This window comes from Prionailurus viverrinus, unplaced genomic scaffold (genome assembly GCF_022837055.1).
Source record: "Prionailurus viverrinus isolate Anna unplaced genomic scaffold, UM_Priviv_1.0 scaffold_39, whole genome shotgun sequence".
Lineage (NCBI taxonomy): Eukaryota > Metazoa > Chordata > Mammalia > Carnivora > Felidae > Prionailurus > Prionailurus viverrinus.
This window is the reverse complement of record NW_025927607.1, coordinates 3,698,374-3,715,328: the sequence shown is the minus strand read 5'-3', so window position 1 is coordinate 3,715,328 and position 16,955 is coordinate 3,698,374. Positions and strand designations below refer to the sequence as shown.

The following is a 16,955-nucleotide window of genomic DNA, read 5'->3' as shown; positions in this document are numbered from 1 at the left end:
CCAGTCACCAGTGGTCCATCGTAGTTAGGTTTTTGGGGTGTCAGAAGTTCTCATGTGGATTTTCGACTGCACAGGCGTCAGCACCCCTCACCCCATGTTGTGCAAGGGTCAGCTGTATTTCCATGACGTGTCCGGGGTTTCTTGTCTGTGTTTTAATTACTCTATTATTTTGGGAGGACCGATGCTTTTGTTGTGATTCTGTGGTTTTTCACTCAACCTCCTTGTTTCCGCCACGATGCTGTGCGATCCCGGATTTGAGGGTTTTGCCACGTTAGAGGCACACGACACCTTATCTGATACGTTTTGCTCCCAGTGACCCGTTCAGTCTGTGGGTTTTCTGTATGGATGTAGAACTGTGGCTTAGGGAAATACCTACTTGCTGAATGTTTAATCCAGCCCGTAACACTTTCTTTTTAAAGGAGAATTTGAGAATTCAAAAATAGGTAATAGATCACTGTTTTGAATAAATAATACGTTTACAGGAAACAAAATGAAAAAAGCAGCAAAAGTCTACGCTGTGTCCCTCCACCTCTGTGTCCCAGCCACCTGCTTCCCCCCTCCTGGGGCAGCGGGCACACCAGTCCCCCGTGTGACCATCACACACGCTCCGCTCACATATGTTGCCCTTACTTACACCAGGGGAGGCGCATTGTACACGCTGCTAAGAATATCTAGAAAATGTAACTGTGTATCTCGGAATCACTCCATACCTACGGAGAGACCTGTCCCTTCTTGTCAGTGACCACACAGTGTTCCAGCACAGATGTGACAAAGCTTATGTAGCCAGCATTTCTTCCTTAAAGGGCATCGTCTGCCTCTTCCTTCTGAAAAATATTTTTATTTTGTGATCTCGGTTCGTATAAACTATTAGGGTCTCGTGTCAGAAGGCAACTCCATCTTCGTTCTTGACAACTCCGGACTTCTGACCCAGGACCAGATGGCTTTGTTTTCTCTCTTGCTGCTCTCTGGGGGGAGGGGCTGCAGCCGTGGGGACGGAGGACCCGGGCTTGTGTCCTGGTTCTGCCTTGGTGTCGGGTAAGCCCGTGAGCATTTCGATTTGGGTCTGACTTCATCTGAACCTGCAGATGTCAGCCTTGTTTTCCTAAGGCCCTGGTGACGATGGTGGGACGTGTTTCATGTTACAATACTTGGTTCGTGATGAGGGTGATGAGGGTGACGTGGTCCTTTGTCCCATCAAGGCCGGCTCTGGGAACCCACACGGGGGATGAGGAGAGCCGTGCAAGGGCAGCCACTAGACTTCTGGAAGCAGACCGCATGTAGGAGCCCTGTTTTCACCGCCTCCACCTCCTCCCGTCACACCTGTCAGGTGCTGGGAAGATACAGGCCCTTGAGAAGATTCTAGATTCCTCTACCCTTGCTGCCCCGGCCACTTTCTGCCATCTGCTTTCTTCCTTCCAGAGTTGGGTGGAAATCTTTCCCTTGCTGATATTCCCCTCCTGGTCTCTTTTGCTGTCTCGATGTTACGGGTTTTTATCTTTTGACTGCTTTGCCACACTTTTAGGGGTTTCGAGATGGCACAAAGATAGACATGTGACCGCTTTCCCTCTCAGCCTGGGAGATGCCTACTGCTCCCGTGGGTGTGCCTGGGTCTGGGGTCTGGCTAACCTGGGGCACCTTATCCCACCATCCCATGAGCCCCGCTGGTGTCCCTTCCTCTTATAAAATCAACTCTGAGACCAGGCGGAAGGTTCGGTATCTACTGATTTAGAGAGAAGGTGCGAGATGACGAACGGCGGACCGGGCGACCGTGGCGCGACCCTGGCTGCAGAGAACTGTGGGTCTCCTTACTGGGATTAGAGTCTTTGGAGAACTCCAGGTTGTAGGGAAACGACACCCCGTGGGACAGGGGGGACGACGTGGGCGGGCACTGCAGGGCCCCCTCCTTAGCATGACCGGCCCCAAGGACACCGGGAACCTCGTGATGGGAAAGGCTTCACGTGGGGACTGTTTCTGTTCCCGCAGCTGCTCGTGGAGCGCGGCATCCGCTCTTGGGGCTGAACCTCTCCTGCGGGGGGAGCTCTGCCTTCTCCCGAGTGGCCCCGAGGCCCCTCACCCTGGAACGATGGTGTTTTGCAGGCCTGGGCTCCCGGCACACGGGAATGAGGGGACAGAACGGCAGCACGGTCAGCGCGTTCGTCCTGCTGGGCTTCCCCACGGCCCCTGGGCTGCAGCCTGTGCTGTTCCTCCTCTTCCTGCTCACCTACCTCTTCGTCCTGGCGGAGAACCTGGCCGTCCTGCTCGCCGTCCGGAGCAGCTCCTCCCTGCGCAGGCCCATGTACTACTTCCTGGGCGCCCTGTCCGCCCTGGAGATCTGCTACGTGTCTGCCATCGTCCCCAAGATGCTGGACGGTCTCCTCCTGCAGCGGAAGCGCATCTCCTTTGTCGGATGCATGACCCAGCTCTATTTCTTCAGCTCCTTGGTGTGCACCGAGTGCGTGCTCCTGGCCTCCATGGCCTACGACCGCCACGTGGCCATCTGCCACCCCCTGCGCTACCACGCCATCATGACCACGGGGCTCTGCGTCCGGCTGGTGGCCTTCTCCTTCGCGTGCGGCTTCTCCGTCTCCGTGATCAAGGTGTACTTTATCTCCAGCGCCACGTTCTGTGGCTCCAACGTCCTGAACCACTTCTTCTGTGACATCTCCCCCATCCTCAAACTGGCCTGCACAGACTTCTCGACCGCAGAGCTGGTGGACTTCGTCCTGGCCTTCGTCATCCTGGTGCTGCCGCTCGTGGCCACCGTGCTGTCGTACGGGCACATCGCCCTGGCCGTCCTGCGCATCCCCTCGGCCACTGGCCGCTGGAGGGCCTTCTCCACCTGTGCGTCCCACCTCACCGTGGTCACCATCTTCTACACGGCCTTGCTTTTCATGTACGTCCGGCCCCAGGCCATTGACTCCCGGAGCTCCAACAAGCTCGTCTCTGCTGTGTACACGGTCCTCACCCCAATAATCAACCCCTTGATCTACTGCCTGAGGAACAAAGAATTTAAGGCGGCCTTGAAAAAGGTCTTGGGCTAGGTCGATTTTCACAGTAGGACAATCAGATGTCCTAAAGTCTCATGCCTAGTGATAACAAAATGCTATCTCGTGTCGCACTTTATGCTTTCGACAGTCAATTTGCAAGTGAAATTTGGCAAACTGCAGAACCGTGCCCAAATCATAAAGCTTCATCTGCTTTCGTTTTCACGAAAGGACAGCAGGCGGTTTGGTATTTTTGAGCTTTTTATGAACGCAGTCACGAAGATGCCGCTAGGTTCCTTTCATTCGCTAGGACGCTTGGGTGAATCCTTTGTGTTTTTGCATGTAGCAGTGACTCGTGCGGATCGCCTGTAATATCGCCTTGCATAAACGTATCACAACACACCTACGCATTGACTGCGTGGACGCTGCTGTAGATGCTGTCTCTTACGGGCAGTGCCCCTGCGAGCATTCTGGGTCATTTCTTCTCATCAATATACATTCACTCTCCTGGGGTCATGCTGGGATCTCACTGTACTTCAGTCTGTAGTTCCCCAGTGACAAACGCAGTGTCCCCGTGAGGTTAGCGGTCGGCTGTCCTGGAGGTGCACCTGCCCAGGTGCCCCTCACCACGTCTTCCCCTAGCCGCGTATCTACTCGCTGCTTCTTTTCAACATGTGGGCATTCTTCCACGTTCTGGGCACGTGCCTCCGTCGATGCATTTATTGCAAAAATGTCCTAGTTTCTGGGTTTCTGGGTTTGCCTTTTCCTTCTCTTACGGTGTCTTCCAATAAGGAGGACCTGCTTTATTTTCACGTCCAGTTTGTCCGTTTTCTCCCTTTACAGTCAAGTTACTTCCCACTTAGGAAATGCTTGCCCGTTCCAAGCCATAAAGATATTCCCCTATTTAATTCTAGGAGCTTTATTGTTTAAATTTTCATGTTTAGATTTACAACCCACCTGTTAATTTACGGCATGTGATACCGGCTAAAGTTCCTGCTTTTCTATCTGGATATCAAATTGACTCAGCACCTGCCATTAAAAACAGTTTTTTTAATGTTTATTTATTTATTTATTTTTTAATTTTTTTTTTCAACTTTTATTTATTTTTGGGACAGAGAGAGACAGAGCATGAACGGGGGAGGGGCAGAGAGAGAGGGAGACACAGAATCAGAAACAGGCTCCAGGCTCTGAGCCATCAGCCCAGAGCCCGACGCGGGGCTCGAACTCAGGGACCGCGAGATCGTGACCTGGCTGAAGTCAGACGCTTAGCTGACTGCGCCACCCAGGCACCCCAATGTTTATTTATTTTTGAGAGAGACAGAGACAGAACGTGAGTGGGTTAGGGGCAGAGAGAGGGAGACACAGAATCCGAAGCAGGCTCCGGGCTCCGAGCTGTCAGCACTCAGAGCCTGACGCGGGGCTTAAATCACGAACCGTGAGGTCATGACCTGGGCCGAAGTTGGACGCTCAACCGCCTGAGCCACCCAGGTGCCCGGCACTTGCCATTTATTGAGAAGACCATGTCTTCCCCCCTGTACTGTCACCCTTTCCATAAACCAAATTATCTATCTATCATCTATCTATTATCTATTATCTATTATCTATCAATCATCTATCTATCTATATATTATATATCTATCATCTATCTATTATCTATCTATCATCTATCTTTCTATCAATCATCTATTATCTATCAATCTATCATCTATCATCTATCTACCTATTATCTATCAATCAACTATCTATCATCTGTCATCTATCATCTATCAATCATCTATCTATATATCTATTATATATCTATCATGTATCTATTAGCTATCTATCTATCTATCTATCTATCTATCATCTATTATCTACCTATCACCTGTCTATCTATCTATCTATCATCTATCTATTATCTATCTATATCTTTCTATCAATCATCTATTAGCTATCTATCTATCATCTATTATCTATCTATCATCTATCATCTATCTATCATCTATTATCTATCATCTATCTATCTATGTATCTATTATCTATCCATCATCTGTCTTTCTATCAATCATCTATTATCTATCTATCATCTATCTATCATCTATTATCTATCACCTATCTATCATCTATCTATATATCTATCTATTATCTATTATATATCTATTATCTATCTATCTATTAGCTATCTATTATCTATCATCTATCATCTATTATCTATCTATTAGCTATCTATCTATCTATTATCTATCATCTATCTATCTATCTATCTATCTATCATCTATTATCTATCACCTATCTATCTATCTATATATCATCTATCATCTATCTATATATCTATTATCTATCTATCATCTATCTTTCTATCAATCATCTATTAGCTATCTATCTATCATCTATTATCTATCATCTATTATCTATCATCTATCTATGTATCTATTATCTATTTATCTATCATCTATCTATTATCTATCATCTATTTTTCTATCAATTATCTATTATCAATCTATCAATATATCTATTATCTATTATCTATCATCTATCTGTCATCTATGTATCATCTATCATCTATCTATCTATCTATCTATCTATCACCTATCTATCCACTCATCCATTCACCCAGCCATCCATCTCCCTGTCTGTCCATCCTCCTCTCTTTTTGGACTCCTAATTCTGTTCCACTTGTCTATGTGTCTATTCCTGCACTGGCCATGCAGTTGTAGTTACTATGGCTTTTTAAAATCTTGACGTCTGGTAGTAAGCCCAGCATCTCTGTTCTTGTTTTTCAAGATTGCCTTGGTTATCTTTAGCCCTTCCCAAATGGGTGGTGGAGGATACATATTTGAGAATCAGCTTGTCAATTTCAACAAAATAAAAATTTGTTGGATTTTTACTGGGATTATACTGAATCTATAGATCGGTCTGGAGAGAACTGTCATCTTTAGAATTTTGAGACTCTTAATCCAAGAGCAAGGCACACCCCTCTGTTCACTTACAACTTCTCAATACTGTTTGTTATTTTCAGTGTATTCATCTTTCACATCTTTCTGGGCATATTTGAGTTTTGGGTTTTTTTGTTTTTTGTTTTTTTTTAATTAAAAAAAATTTTTTTTCAACGTTTTTTTATTTATTTTTGGGACAGAGAGAGACAAAGCATGAACGGGGGAGGGGCAGAGAGAGAGGGAGACACAGAATCGGAAACAGGCTCCAGGCTCCGAGCCATCAGCCCAGAGCCTGACTCGGGGCTTGAACTCACAGACCACGAGATCGTGACCTGGCTGAAGTCGGACACTTAACCGACTGCGCCACCCAGGAGCCCCTGAGTTTTGGGTTTTTAAAACTAACACAAATGGTAACTTTAAAATTTTTTACTTTTTTAATTAAAAAAAAAATAATCTCTATTCCTTTGTTGCTGGCACCTAGAACACAATTTTTAGAACTTTCTTTAAAAAAATTTTTTTTAATGTTTATTTATTTTTGAGAGACAGAGAGAGACAGAGCACAAGTAGGGGAGGGGCAGAGAGAGAGAGAGAGAGAGAGAGAGAGAGATGCAGAATCCGAAGCAGGCTCCAGGCTCTGAGCAGTCAGCACAGAGCCTGACACGGGGCTTGAACTCGTGAACCATGAGATCATGACCTGAGCCAAAGTCGGATGCTCAACTGACTGAGGCACCCAAGCACCCCCTTTTTTAAAAAATTGTTTTTTAATGTTTTTATTTATTTTTGAGACAAAGAGAGACAGAGTATAAGCAGGGGAGGCACAGAGAGAGAGGGAGACACAGAATCCAAAACAGGCTCTGGGCTCCGAGTTGTCAGCACAGAGCCCGAGGCGGGACTCGAACTCATGAGCCGTGAGATCATGACCCGAGCCAAAGTCGGACGCTTAAGTGACTCAGCCACCCAGGCACCTCTAGAACTTTCTTTTTGAAATAATTATAGATTTACAGGAGGTCGCAGGGAGTCATAGAGGGAGGCTCTCTGCATCCTTCGCTCAGGCTTCCCTGATGACACCATCTAGTGTGACGAGTTCAGTGTGAATAGCAGGGCACTGACTTCAGTGCAATCCACAGAAGGTATCTGGGTTCCCACCAATTCTACGTGCACTCATCTGTGTGTGTGTGTGCGTGCGTGTGCGTGTGTGCACACACACATGTACCTCTGTAGTTTTACTGCCTGTGTCGCTTCGTGGACGGCCACCTTCTAGGATGTGGAATGTTTCTGTCACCACAGGGGGCACACTCCATGCCCTGGCCTCTGGCAAGCGCTGATCTGTTCCATCTCTGTAACTGTGCCTTCAAGGATGTTATACAAACGGAATCACACCGTGCGTTGATCTTTTGAGATCGGCTTTTCCCGTTCAGCCTGATTCCCCTGCGGTCCACCCACAGTCTGTTTTTATTGCCGACCAGTGCTCTGTAGCAGGGGTGCCCCAGCGCGGAAGGACAAGCGGGAAGGGGGGGGGGGCGTGCGAGGCACAAGGGTGCGGTAAACAGTCAAGCACAAGCACAAGTCTCTCTGTGAACCTGTTTTCACTTCTCCGCAGACCAAGGGCCGGGCTGGATCTCAGCCCGTTTTTAGCGCCAAAGGCACCTGCCGACTCTCCAGCAGAGCGGCCGCGCCGCTTCCCGTCCCGCCGGCGGCGACCGCGTGACCAGGTTCTGCGTCTTCTCCAGCGCGGGGGTCACGGCCGTGTCTCACTCCGCCCCTCCGGCAAGTGCGCGGCGGCGCCTCCTCGGGCTTTAATTTACCTTTTTCGGACGGCTAGCGATGCGGAACGTCTTCTCGCGTGCTTGGTGGCCATCGTGTGTCCTCTTCCGGGCAGTGTCTGTTCACATCTTTAAGCCGTTTTCTAGCTGGGCTGTTTCTGAATGTTCAGCTTTGAGAGTTCCTTACGGGTCCCGAACGCAAGGCCTTTGTCAGGCTGCGCGCCTCTTCTCCCCCTCTGCCGCTGCCCTTCCGTCCGCGTAGGGGCCCCGACGGAACAAACCTTTTTGATTTTGCGGGGTTCCATGAACCACCTTTCCCTTCCGTGCATCACGCTCTTGAGGTCAAGTCCAAGAAGTCCTTCCCTGGTCCTCGGTCCTGAAGGTAATTCTATCACTAGTGTCTATGACTTTGTAGGTGTACATTTACCTCCGTGATCATTTTGAGTTAATTTTCGCGTGTGGGGTGAGGGGCACATCCACGTTCAGTTTTTTGGGCCCATGGACGTTCGACTTCTGCAACACCATTGTGTAAGAAGCCCCCCTTCCTTCGCTGAATTGCATTTGTACCCGTGTCAAGTATGGGTTGAGAATATTTGTGTTGGTTTATTTATGATCCTCTGTTTTGTTTGGTTGATCTGTGTGTCTGTCCCTCCACCGAGACCACAGGGTCTTGAGAAACGTAGCTAATTGGTAAATCCCTAACATTGCAGGGATGATTGGCTCCTCCCACTTTCTTCTTCTTTTTCGAAATGATTGAAGGGCCTGTATGTTTCCTTATAAATTTTATAATAAGCTTCTTCATGTGCACAAAAAAATCTTGATGGGATTTTGTTGGGAAGTGCATTAAACTTACAGATCATTTAGAGGAGAACCGACATTATTGCTTTGCTGAGTCTTAAAGTCTGGGAACCGCAGCAAATCTCTCTGACAATTGATGTTTTCTCTGACTTCTTTCTCTGGTGGTTTGTTCCCAGCGTACAGATCCTGGACGTGCTTTGCTAGAGTATCCCTAAGTATTACACTTTTATCCTGGAGAAATTATTAACGCTATTGCATTTTTAGGTTTCAGCTTCCACTTGTTGTTAGTATATTGGAATATGCAGATTTTGTGTTGACCTTGTAACCTGCAACCTTGCAGACCTCATTTGTTACTTCTAGGGACATGTTTTGGTGTCTGGCTCTGGATCTTCTACATAGCCAGTCGTGTGATCTATGAATAAAGGCAGTCTGGTGTCTTCCTTTCCAATCGTATGCCTTTCATATCCTCTTTATTCCTACCTTGCTGTATTGTTTAGGACTTCCAAGGCTCTGCTGAACGAATGGGGAGAGCAGGTATCTTCCCAGGAAGTGTGATGTCAGCTGTATGGTTTGTACATAGATGTTCTGGGGGCGCCTGGGGGGCTCAGTCGGTTGAGCGTCCGACTTCAGCTCGGGTCATGATCTCACGGTTCGTGGGTTCGAGCCCCGCGTCGGGCTCTGTGCCGACAGCTCGGAGCCTGGAGCCTGCTTCCGATTCTGTGTCTCCTCACTCTCTGCCCCTCCCCTGCTCACGCTGTGTCTCTCTCTGTCTCAAAAATAAATAAACAGTAAAAAAAAAATTTAAAAAACATCTATCAGTGTCATATTTTGTCAAATGCTTCTTCTACCGCAGATGTTTTGATCACTGGTTTTCCTTATCTGTTAAGGGGAATCGCAGTGATCGATTTTTGAATATCAGATCAGCCTTCCAGCCTTTAAACAGATCCCATGGTGGTGGTGTCTTCACTATACATATTGCTGTACAGTATTCAATATGCTAACATTTTGATGAGGATGTTTGTGTCTAAGATCATAAGAGATATTGGTCTAACTGGGTTTTTTTCCCCCATTTTTTTGTGTATGTGCTTTGTCTGGGTAGCACAGACTGGGCTCGGGGGTGTTCCCTCTTCTATTTTCCGGAGGAGACTATATACAGTTAAATCTTTAAATGTTTGGCTGAATTCTCCAGTGAACGAGAGGGCCTGGCAATTTCCCTTTTTTGGGAGGTGGGGGAAATTTTTAATTTTTTTTAATGTTTATTTATTTATTTATTTATTTTATTATTTTTTTTTTAATTTTTTTTTTCAACGTTTATCTATCTTTGGGACAGAGAGAGACAGAGCATGAATGGGGGAGGGGCAGAGAGAGAGGGAGACACAGAATCGGAAACAGGCTCCAGGCTCTGAGCCATCAGCCCAGAGCCTGACGCGGGGCTCGAACTCACGGACTGCGAGATCGTGACCTGGCTGAAGTCGGACGCTTAACCGACTGCGCCACCCAGGCGCCCCATAATGTTTATTTATTTTTGACAGAGAGAGACAGAGCATGAGCAGGAGAGAGGCAGAGAGAGAGGGAGACACAGAATCCGAAGCAGGCTCCAGGCCCTGAGCTGTCGGCACAGAGCCCAACACGGGGCTTGAACTCATGGACCGTGAGATCACGACGTGAGCCAAAGTCAGACACTCAACCTCCTGAGCCACCCAGGCGCCCCCTAAATTACAAATTCAATTTGGATAATTTGTTAGCAAATCATTATTAGGGCTGATGTCTGTTTTTTTTTTTTCTTTCTTTCTTTCCTTTGCTCCTTTTTTCTTACCCTGGTTGGAAAGTTTTACATTCTTTAGAGAGCCATCTTGATTTAGATGTAATCTAATAATAACAATTCAGCTTACTTCTGAGGTGATGTTTTGGGCAGTACGGTTCTGTATCGTGTGGTTTCCTTAGCGCTTGCTCTAGATACCACAGCGAGTGCTGGTGACTTAACCTGTCACATCACTGCTTTATCGTTTCTGGTGGGAGAGCGAAATGCTACTTTCACTGAAGTCCTTGCACCACCACCACCCCCCAATTTCTAAATGTGCTTGTTTGAGTGTTTCCTCCACATACATTAAACACTGTACCAAATGATGTTACAATTTTTGCTTCAACCATCCAATGTGATCTGAGAAACTCCCAAGGTGAAGGATGGTCTATTACATTTACCCCCATCTCACCCATGCCATGGTCATCCCTTCTTTCCGAAGCCCCCAGCCTCCTCTTGTTACCGTTGTCTGTTTGGAGGGCTCCTTTAGCCAGACTTTAGGGGTGGGGGCCTGCTGGAAAGAGTCTCTCCGTTTTCCTTCACCCCAGAGTGTCTGTTTCCCCTTTTACATCTGAAGGACAGCCTTGCTGGGTGCAGGAGTCCCGGCCCAGGGGCTCATTCTTCCTCTGCGTTGTCGGACAGTCCCTCCAATACCGCAGGTGAGTCTGCTTGTGAAACAGGTTTCAGGGCCTGTCCCCGCTCTCCTAAGGCAGACGCTCTGGCTTTGCGGAGTAGGACTCTGCACTGTGGATAAGCAGGATTCTCGCATCGGAGGAGCATCCATTGGCCGACCTTCGTGTTCACAACGGCATTCCCACTGGGGCATGCAATTCCACGATCGTTCCGAAAAGCCGAAGCCGAGAGGAGGTTAAACGATAGAAACGTCCGGGTGTTGAGAACAAGCCCGAGAGATGGGAGATTCGGACACCTTTCCGAACGGCAGGCGGGAAAGGTATTTCACATGGAAGTCAACTCGTGCTAACCGGGGAGGCGAGCACCCGGACCCTCGAAAGGACTGCGGTGATGGAGCACTCACAGCGCGCGCGTGTTCCAGTGTCGTCCGAGGTGCCGCACGCCCTGCCAGACCCGGGGTCCCTCGGGGCCCACCTGGAGGACGAGGATGCCGGAAAGGGCCCTGGGGCGGCCAGGTCCGCCCGCAGCCCCTCTCCCTTCCCCGCCCCAGTCCCGGGCCACCTTCCCGGCCTCTCAGACTGGCTTCCGGCTCCGGGGGGGGGGGGGAGGGGGGGAGGGGGGGGAGGGGGGGAGGGGGGGGAGGGGGAAGGGGGGGAGGGGGGGAGGGGGAGGAGGGCGGGGAGACCCAGGTGATTTGCAGGTCCGCCCGGGTCGGCCTCGGGGCTGCGGGCGGGAGGGGGGTGTCCCGGGCGCAGCATCTGCCAGCGCCGGGGCGGCCTCGGGACCCCGGCGGAGTCCCGCCGACGCTCTCCAGCGTCTCTGTCGCAGCCGCAGGCCCAGGTCGGGGGGCCGGACCCTGCGAAGGCCGAGCGAGGCGCAGGCGCCGGGGGAGCCCAGCCGGGGCGGCCGTCCAACAGGAGCCCACACCCCGTCGCCCTGCGCCTGCGCCTGCGCCTCGCGCCCGGACGCTCCTGACAGGCGTCGCGCGGGCACCCCGGCCGTGACGTCACGGCGGCGCGCCGGCCGCGGAAGAGGACCCCGCCGCGACCGCGTCCCCTCGGGTCCTTGAGCCGGTGCGGACCGCGGAGCCATGGCCTTGAGGCTGCTGAGAGGGCTCCCCGCGTCGGCGGCGGCGCGGGGCCTGGCGGCGGTCGTCCAGCGCGTGGTGAGCGGCGGGCGGGGGGAGGTGCCGGCCTGTCCTCCGGCGCCGACTCCCTCACCTCCCCGCGCCTCGGGGCCGCGGCTGCCGGGGTCACTCGCGGGGGGACACCCGCGGCCCCCGGAGTATTCGGTCCTGAGTCGCGGGCAGGTTTGCTGGGGGCCGGGAGCTTCTCCAGGCCGTGTCACCTGAGCTCCAAGCACAAGGCTTGGAGGGGAGCGAGTGACTCGGCCGCCGGGCCGCCGTGGCGTGGGAGGCCAGCCTGCAGGTGCCCCGGGGGGGGGGGGGGCAGGACGACGGGCGCACGAGCAGGTGCGGCCGAGCCTAGGAGAGCCCGGGGCCCGCGCTCCTCATCCACTAAGTAAGCGGCGTCCACCGCTGCTCGGTGAAGCCCAGTTGGGGCCCAGCCCTTGCTGGGCGCCGCGGGGATGTGACTGTGGAGCAGAAAGCGAAGAGAAGGCGTTCGGTTAGATCTGAAGGGATTAGGACTTCCTATGGCTGAGAACAGTGGGATGACGTTGACGCAGAGAGAACCAAGGAAGCAAAAGAACTGAGGCCGGCAGCCTTAGGGAACTTTCTTTTGCAACTGTGGTCGCAGAGTAGCGTCTTTGCTTGCTAAGGGCTGGAACTACATTGGTGTCAAATTGTAAAGGGACTTGCTTGACCTCCTTCCTAAAGATTTTGGTGAGAGGATTTTAGAACAGTGCAACTGTCTTATCAAAGTCATATACGTGTTTTTAGGCGATAACTCAGACCGCCAAAGAAAAGTGGTTATCTTTTTAATATCTGGTGTTCTGGGAATTGTGATAGTGGAAGTGAGGGACCCAGAATAAAGGAGGTGATATTTTGCTATTTTGCTGCAGTACGTGCACTAGACAGATTGCTCCCCCCCCCCCCCCATAACCATTCACTTCCTGTTACTTTCTACAGCGGATATAGATGAACTTCAGTAAGTGGGGGAAAAATGAGTTAGATGAGAAGGGTACACACCTTGTTACTTGAATACGCAAAGGAATGGGAAATGTGTCATGAAAGGTCAGTTATTCCATATGATTCTAGAGAGCAGTAAACGGGACTGAGGATGGGAAATTGTAGAGAGTACTACTGTAACTCTATAAAAAAGCACTTCCTGAAGATTTTGAAGTCGGGAAATGGCTGATTGCTTGACCAGACATTACCGTGCACCTGCTTTGTGCCACATCGGTGCTATGTTCAAGTTGTGGACGCAAATGGAAACAGTTTGCGCATGGCCCATACGTAGCCTGGAGGAGGGGGTGATTGATGTCTAGGGTTCAAGGTACAATATGATCAACATCTCCTTATCGTCTCCTCTGCTTTTGCCTGGTCCACTTGGCATAGGCGAGCCTGGCCCTGCTGGCTTTGCAGCGCGCTGGCCTCCGGACATTTGTGCGAACAGTTTCCTCTGCCTGAAAGACCCTCTTCCACATGTCCACTTGGCCAGTTCCCTCAGCACCTTCCAGTCTTTGCTCAAATGTTACTCTTTCTTCAGAGGCTCCGTAGCCACCTGTTGTAACACACAGCCCGGCCCATGTGCCATGCTGCCCTCCACAGCACTTCATATGCTGTTGACAGTTGACTCCTGAACAACACAGGTCTGAACTGCGTGGGTCTGCTTATTTGCGATTTTTTTTTTTTTATAAGTACAGTGTTGTGAATGTAGTTTCTTTTCCTTATGATTTTCTTGGTAATTTCTAGCTTGCTTAATTTAAGAATACGGTGTATGATACATGTACAAAGTGTGTGTTCGTCAACTTTTTGTGTTACCAGTAAGGCTTCTAGTCAACAGTAGGCTATTAATAGTCAAGTTTTTAGGGAGTCAGAAGTTGTACGTGGATTTTCAACTGCATGGGGGGGGGTGTCGGCACCACAAACTCCTGTACTGTTCAAGGGTCAGCTGTAACTTCTTCTCTGTTTTGTTGTCCTGTGGAACCCTTTTGCTCATATCCACATCCCCAGTTGTCTAGAAAAAGCGCACTGCATCGTGTGGGCTCCTAGTAAATACTTGTTGAATGAATAACTAAGTGAATGAACATTTTTTCGTACAGTTTTTGGCTCTTTTTAATACTTTGAAAATAAGCTGTGAGTTCCTATTCTTCCTTATTCTGTCAGTATTCCTTATTGATCTATACAACTTTTATATACACTAAGGATTTTTTTAGTTGCTTGCCTTTTGATTGTGTTACTTTCTGTGAGCATGTGTTGTGTGCTGTGGAGAGTAGATCGTGTGGCTTTTGAGCAGAGAACGGGTATGTTGGAGACAGGAGGTGAGACGTTGCTCCGTAGATGAGAGATGTGAAGATGTCTGCACAGTCAGTGCAGTGGGGACAGGGGCAGGACAGTTCACTCCTGAGAGGTTTAAGAGTTAAGTTCAATAGGATTTTGTGAGTGCCTGTAGGGTTGGAAGGAGGAGGAGGAGATCCGAGGTGATCCTGTGTTTGCTTGGTTTTGCTGGGTGGATAGCGGATAGGGAACTTGGGAAGGAAAGCAGATTCGGGGGTTAGGGTATGGATGTTAAATTTCAGTTTTACGCCTGTTAGTTGTCAGATACCTTCAGGACTTCTGGATGGAGCTGTTTAAAGGCAGGTAACCAGGTCCAGAGCTCAGGACAGGAATCTGGACTAGAAAAATGCTCTGTTCCCTTACTCCTGTCTTCCCTTCGCCTCCTCCTCCCTGCCTTCCTTCCTTCCTTCCTTCCTTCCATCCATCCATCCATCCATCCATCCATCCATCCAACTTATATTGAACATGGTAAGTGTATTCTGTTTCAGGCACTGTTCCAGGCCCTGAGGATTTAACAGTGAACAAAACCAACAATCCCACTGTACTTACGAATTTACGCTGGGGGGTGGGGCAGGGAGACCGGTAATTAAATAACTAGGTAATAAAAATGTAGATGTTGGCTTTTTTTCAAGTTTATTTATTTTGAGAGAGCGTGCATGAGCGGGGGGAGGGGCAGAGAGCTAAGGGAGAGAGAGAGAATCCCAAGCAGGCTCTGCACTGTCCGTGCAGAGTTTTAAAACAGTTCCATCCCACAGGCCATGAGATCATGACCTGAGTCGAAACCAAGAGCTGGATACTTAACTTACTGAGCCACCCAGGTGCCCCTAGATGTTGGGTTGTTTTTGTTTTGTTTTGTTTTTTAACATTTGTTTGTTTTTGAGAGAGAGGGAGACACAGAATCCGAAGCAGGCTCCAGGCTCTGAGCTGTCAGCACAGAGCCCAACATGGGGCTTGAACTCAGGAACTGTGAGGTCATGACCTGAGCCAAAGTCGGATAGATGTTGGTATTTTTATCACCAGAGGTCTTCTTGGCATTTTTACCTAATAGCTGCTGGTGCCTGTGGGAAGTGGAATGCTCACGTCATGCTGTTGTGTTTTCCAGGAAGGAATTCATACAGGCGCCCAGTGCAGGCTACAGTATGGCCCTTTGGCATACATACTCGGCGAAAGAACAACCAAAAAATTCACAGAATACAGCAAAGTGATAACTGTAGACGGCAATATATGTTCTGGAAAAGGCGAGCTTGCAAAACAAATAGCAGAGAAACTAGGTACGGATGTACGTCACGTGGAGTTCCCTTCTCTCAGGTGCATCGTTGCTTGTTTGAGTTTGATTTTCCTTTCATATAGACTGGGTGGAATTGGGCCCGAGGTAGGTATTTTATATTTTTAAAATACACTAAAATCTATTTTTAATCTTTCGGATTTGGAAAGATTTTAAAATCCGTACTGGCTGTCAGTTTGCGTTGGAACTTTTTCTTGATAATGTCAGCGGAGCACGTTCACGTGAGCGGTCTCACCCGAGCTCTGTGACGGGCCTCCGGGGTGGGGCCCTGATCACTGCTGTCGCTTGCAGACGGGTGAGCTCCGGAGGGGGCTGCTGTCGCGCAGCTGGTGAGTGCGGAGCCGGGACCCGAACCACATCTCCCGACTCCCGGTGACGATGCTGTCGTACTCCCCGTGGTGGCTGACGGGCTGGTGCCCAGTCGCGCGTTGGGGGCTCCCCGCGGTCGTGGGCCGCTCTCCTTCTCGGGAGGAACTCCCGCGAGGGTACCAGGGACACACCGTAGGCCGGCCCTTTCGCTGACATGCTTGTCTTCCACGAGTGCTCTGGGCACGTCGTCTTTAGTGTCCTGTGTGGACGCAGACGTGAGGGTAACTTGCCCCGGGTCCTGTGCCACCGGCCTCCACCCTGTATTCAGATGGGGCTTTCTTTCTGTGAGTCCCTGCTGCCCGCCGATGGCGGGGGAGGCGTTCACATCACATTTTTTCTTCTCAGGCTTGAAGCACTTCCCCGAAGCCGGGATCCACTACGCGGACGGCGCGACGGGAGACGGGAGGCCCCTGGACGTGGAGCTTAGCGGCAGCTGCAGCGTGGAGAAGTTTTACGAGGACCCGAGAAGTAACGACGGCAACAGCTACCGCCTGCAGTCCTGGCTGTACGCCAGCCGCCTCCTGCAGTACGCGGACGCCCTGGAGCACTTGCTGAGCACGGGTATGGTGTCCGGGCGGCGCCCGGGCGTGTCCTGCACGTGAGCCCCTTCTGGCATCGCCGTTGTAGACCGCCACAAAGCAGAGCTTTTCTTTAAGGGCGTTTGCGGGGGCAGGTTCTGTCTTTTTAATAGGATCATAAATTCCCCGAGACCCACGCTGCTGTTGCTTCGGAACGAAAGTCCCCGAATCGTGTTTCATCTTCGCGTGCTGGAGCGAGGGGTATGGATGGTGTGGAATTTCTGTGCCGCCGGTGTAGGCATGGCAGTGAAATGTATCAAAGCCGTGGAAGAAAGAGAGAGCCTCTAAAGGGCTGTGAGGAAGTGGAGTCAGACTCCTGCACACGGAGCTGTGAGTCACACAGAGATGTGACACACAAAGTAAGCTCGT

General features: G+C 50.2%; 2 protein-coding genes across 2 annotated transcripts in view; both read left to right on the top strand.

Moving 5' to 3' along the window:
- The first annotated feature begins 2,120 nt into the window (after nucleotides 1-2,120).
- LOC125158947 (olfactory receptor 6B2-like) lies at nucleotides 2,121-3,041 on the top strand. The gene has a single exon (XM_047846630.1). It carries the CDS (start codon nucleotides 2,121-2,123, stop codon nucleotides 3,039-3,041), a length of 921 nt encoding a protein of 306 aa, XP_047702586.1.
- Nucleotides 3,042-11,918: 8,877 nt separating this feature from the next.
- Nucleotides 11,919-16,955, top strand: part of NDUFA10 (NADH:ubiquinone oxidoreductase subunit A10) — a 51,404-nt gene continuing 46,367 nt past the window's right edge. Inside the window, exons 1-3 of the mRNA XM_047846542.1 lie at nucleotides 11,919-12,059; nucleotides 15,457-15,625; nucleotides 16,354-16,569. Of these exons, the coding sequence (XP_047702498.1) occupies nucleotides 11,985-12,059; nucleotides 15,457-15,625; nucleotides 16,354-16,569 (460 nt within the window). The 5' untranslated portion in view covers nucleotides 11,919-11,984. The remainder of the gene's footprint in view (nucleotides 12,060-15,456; nucleotides 15,626-16,353; nucleotides 16,570-16,955) is intronic.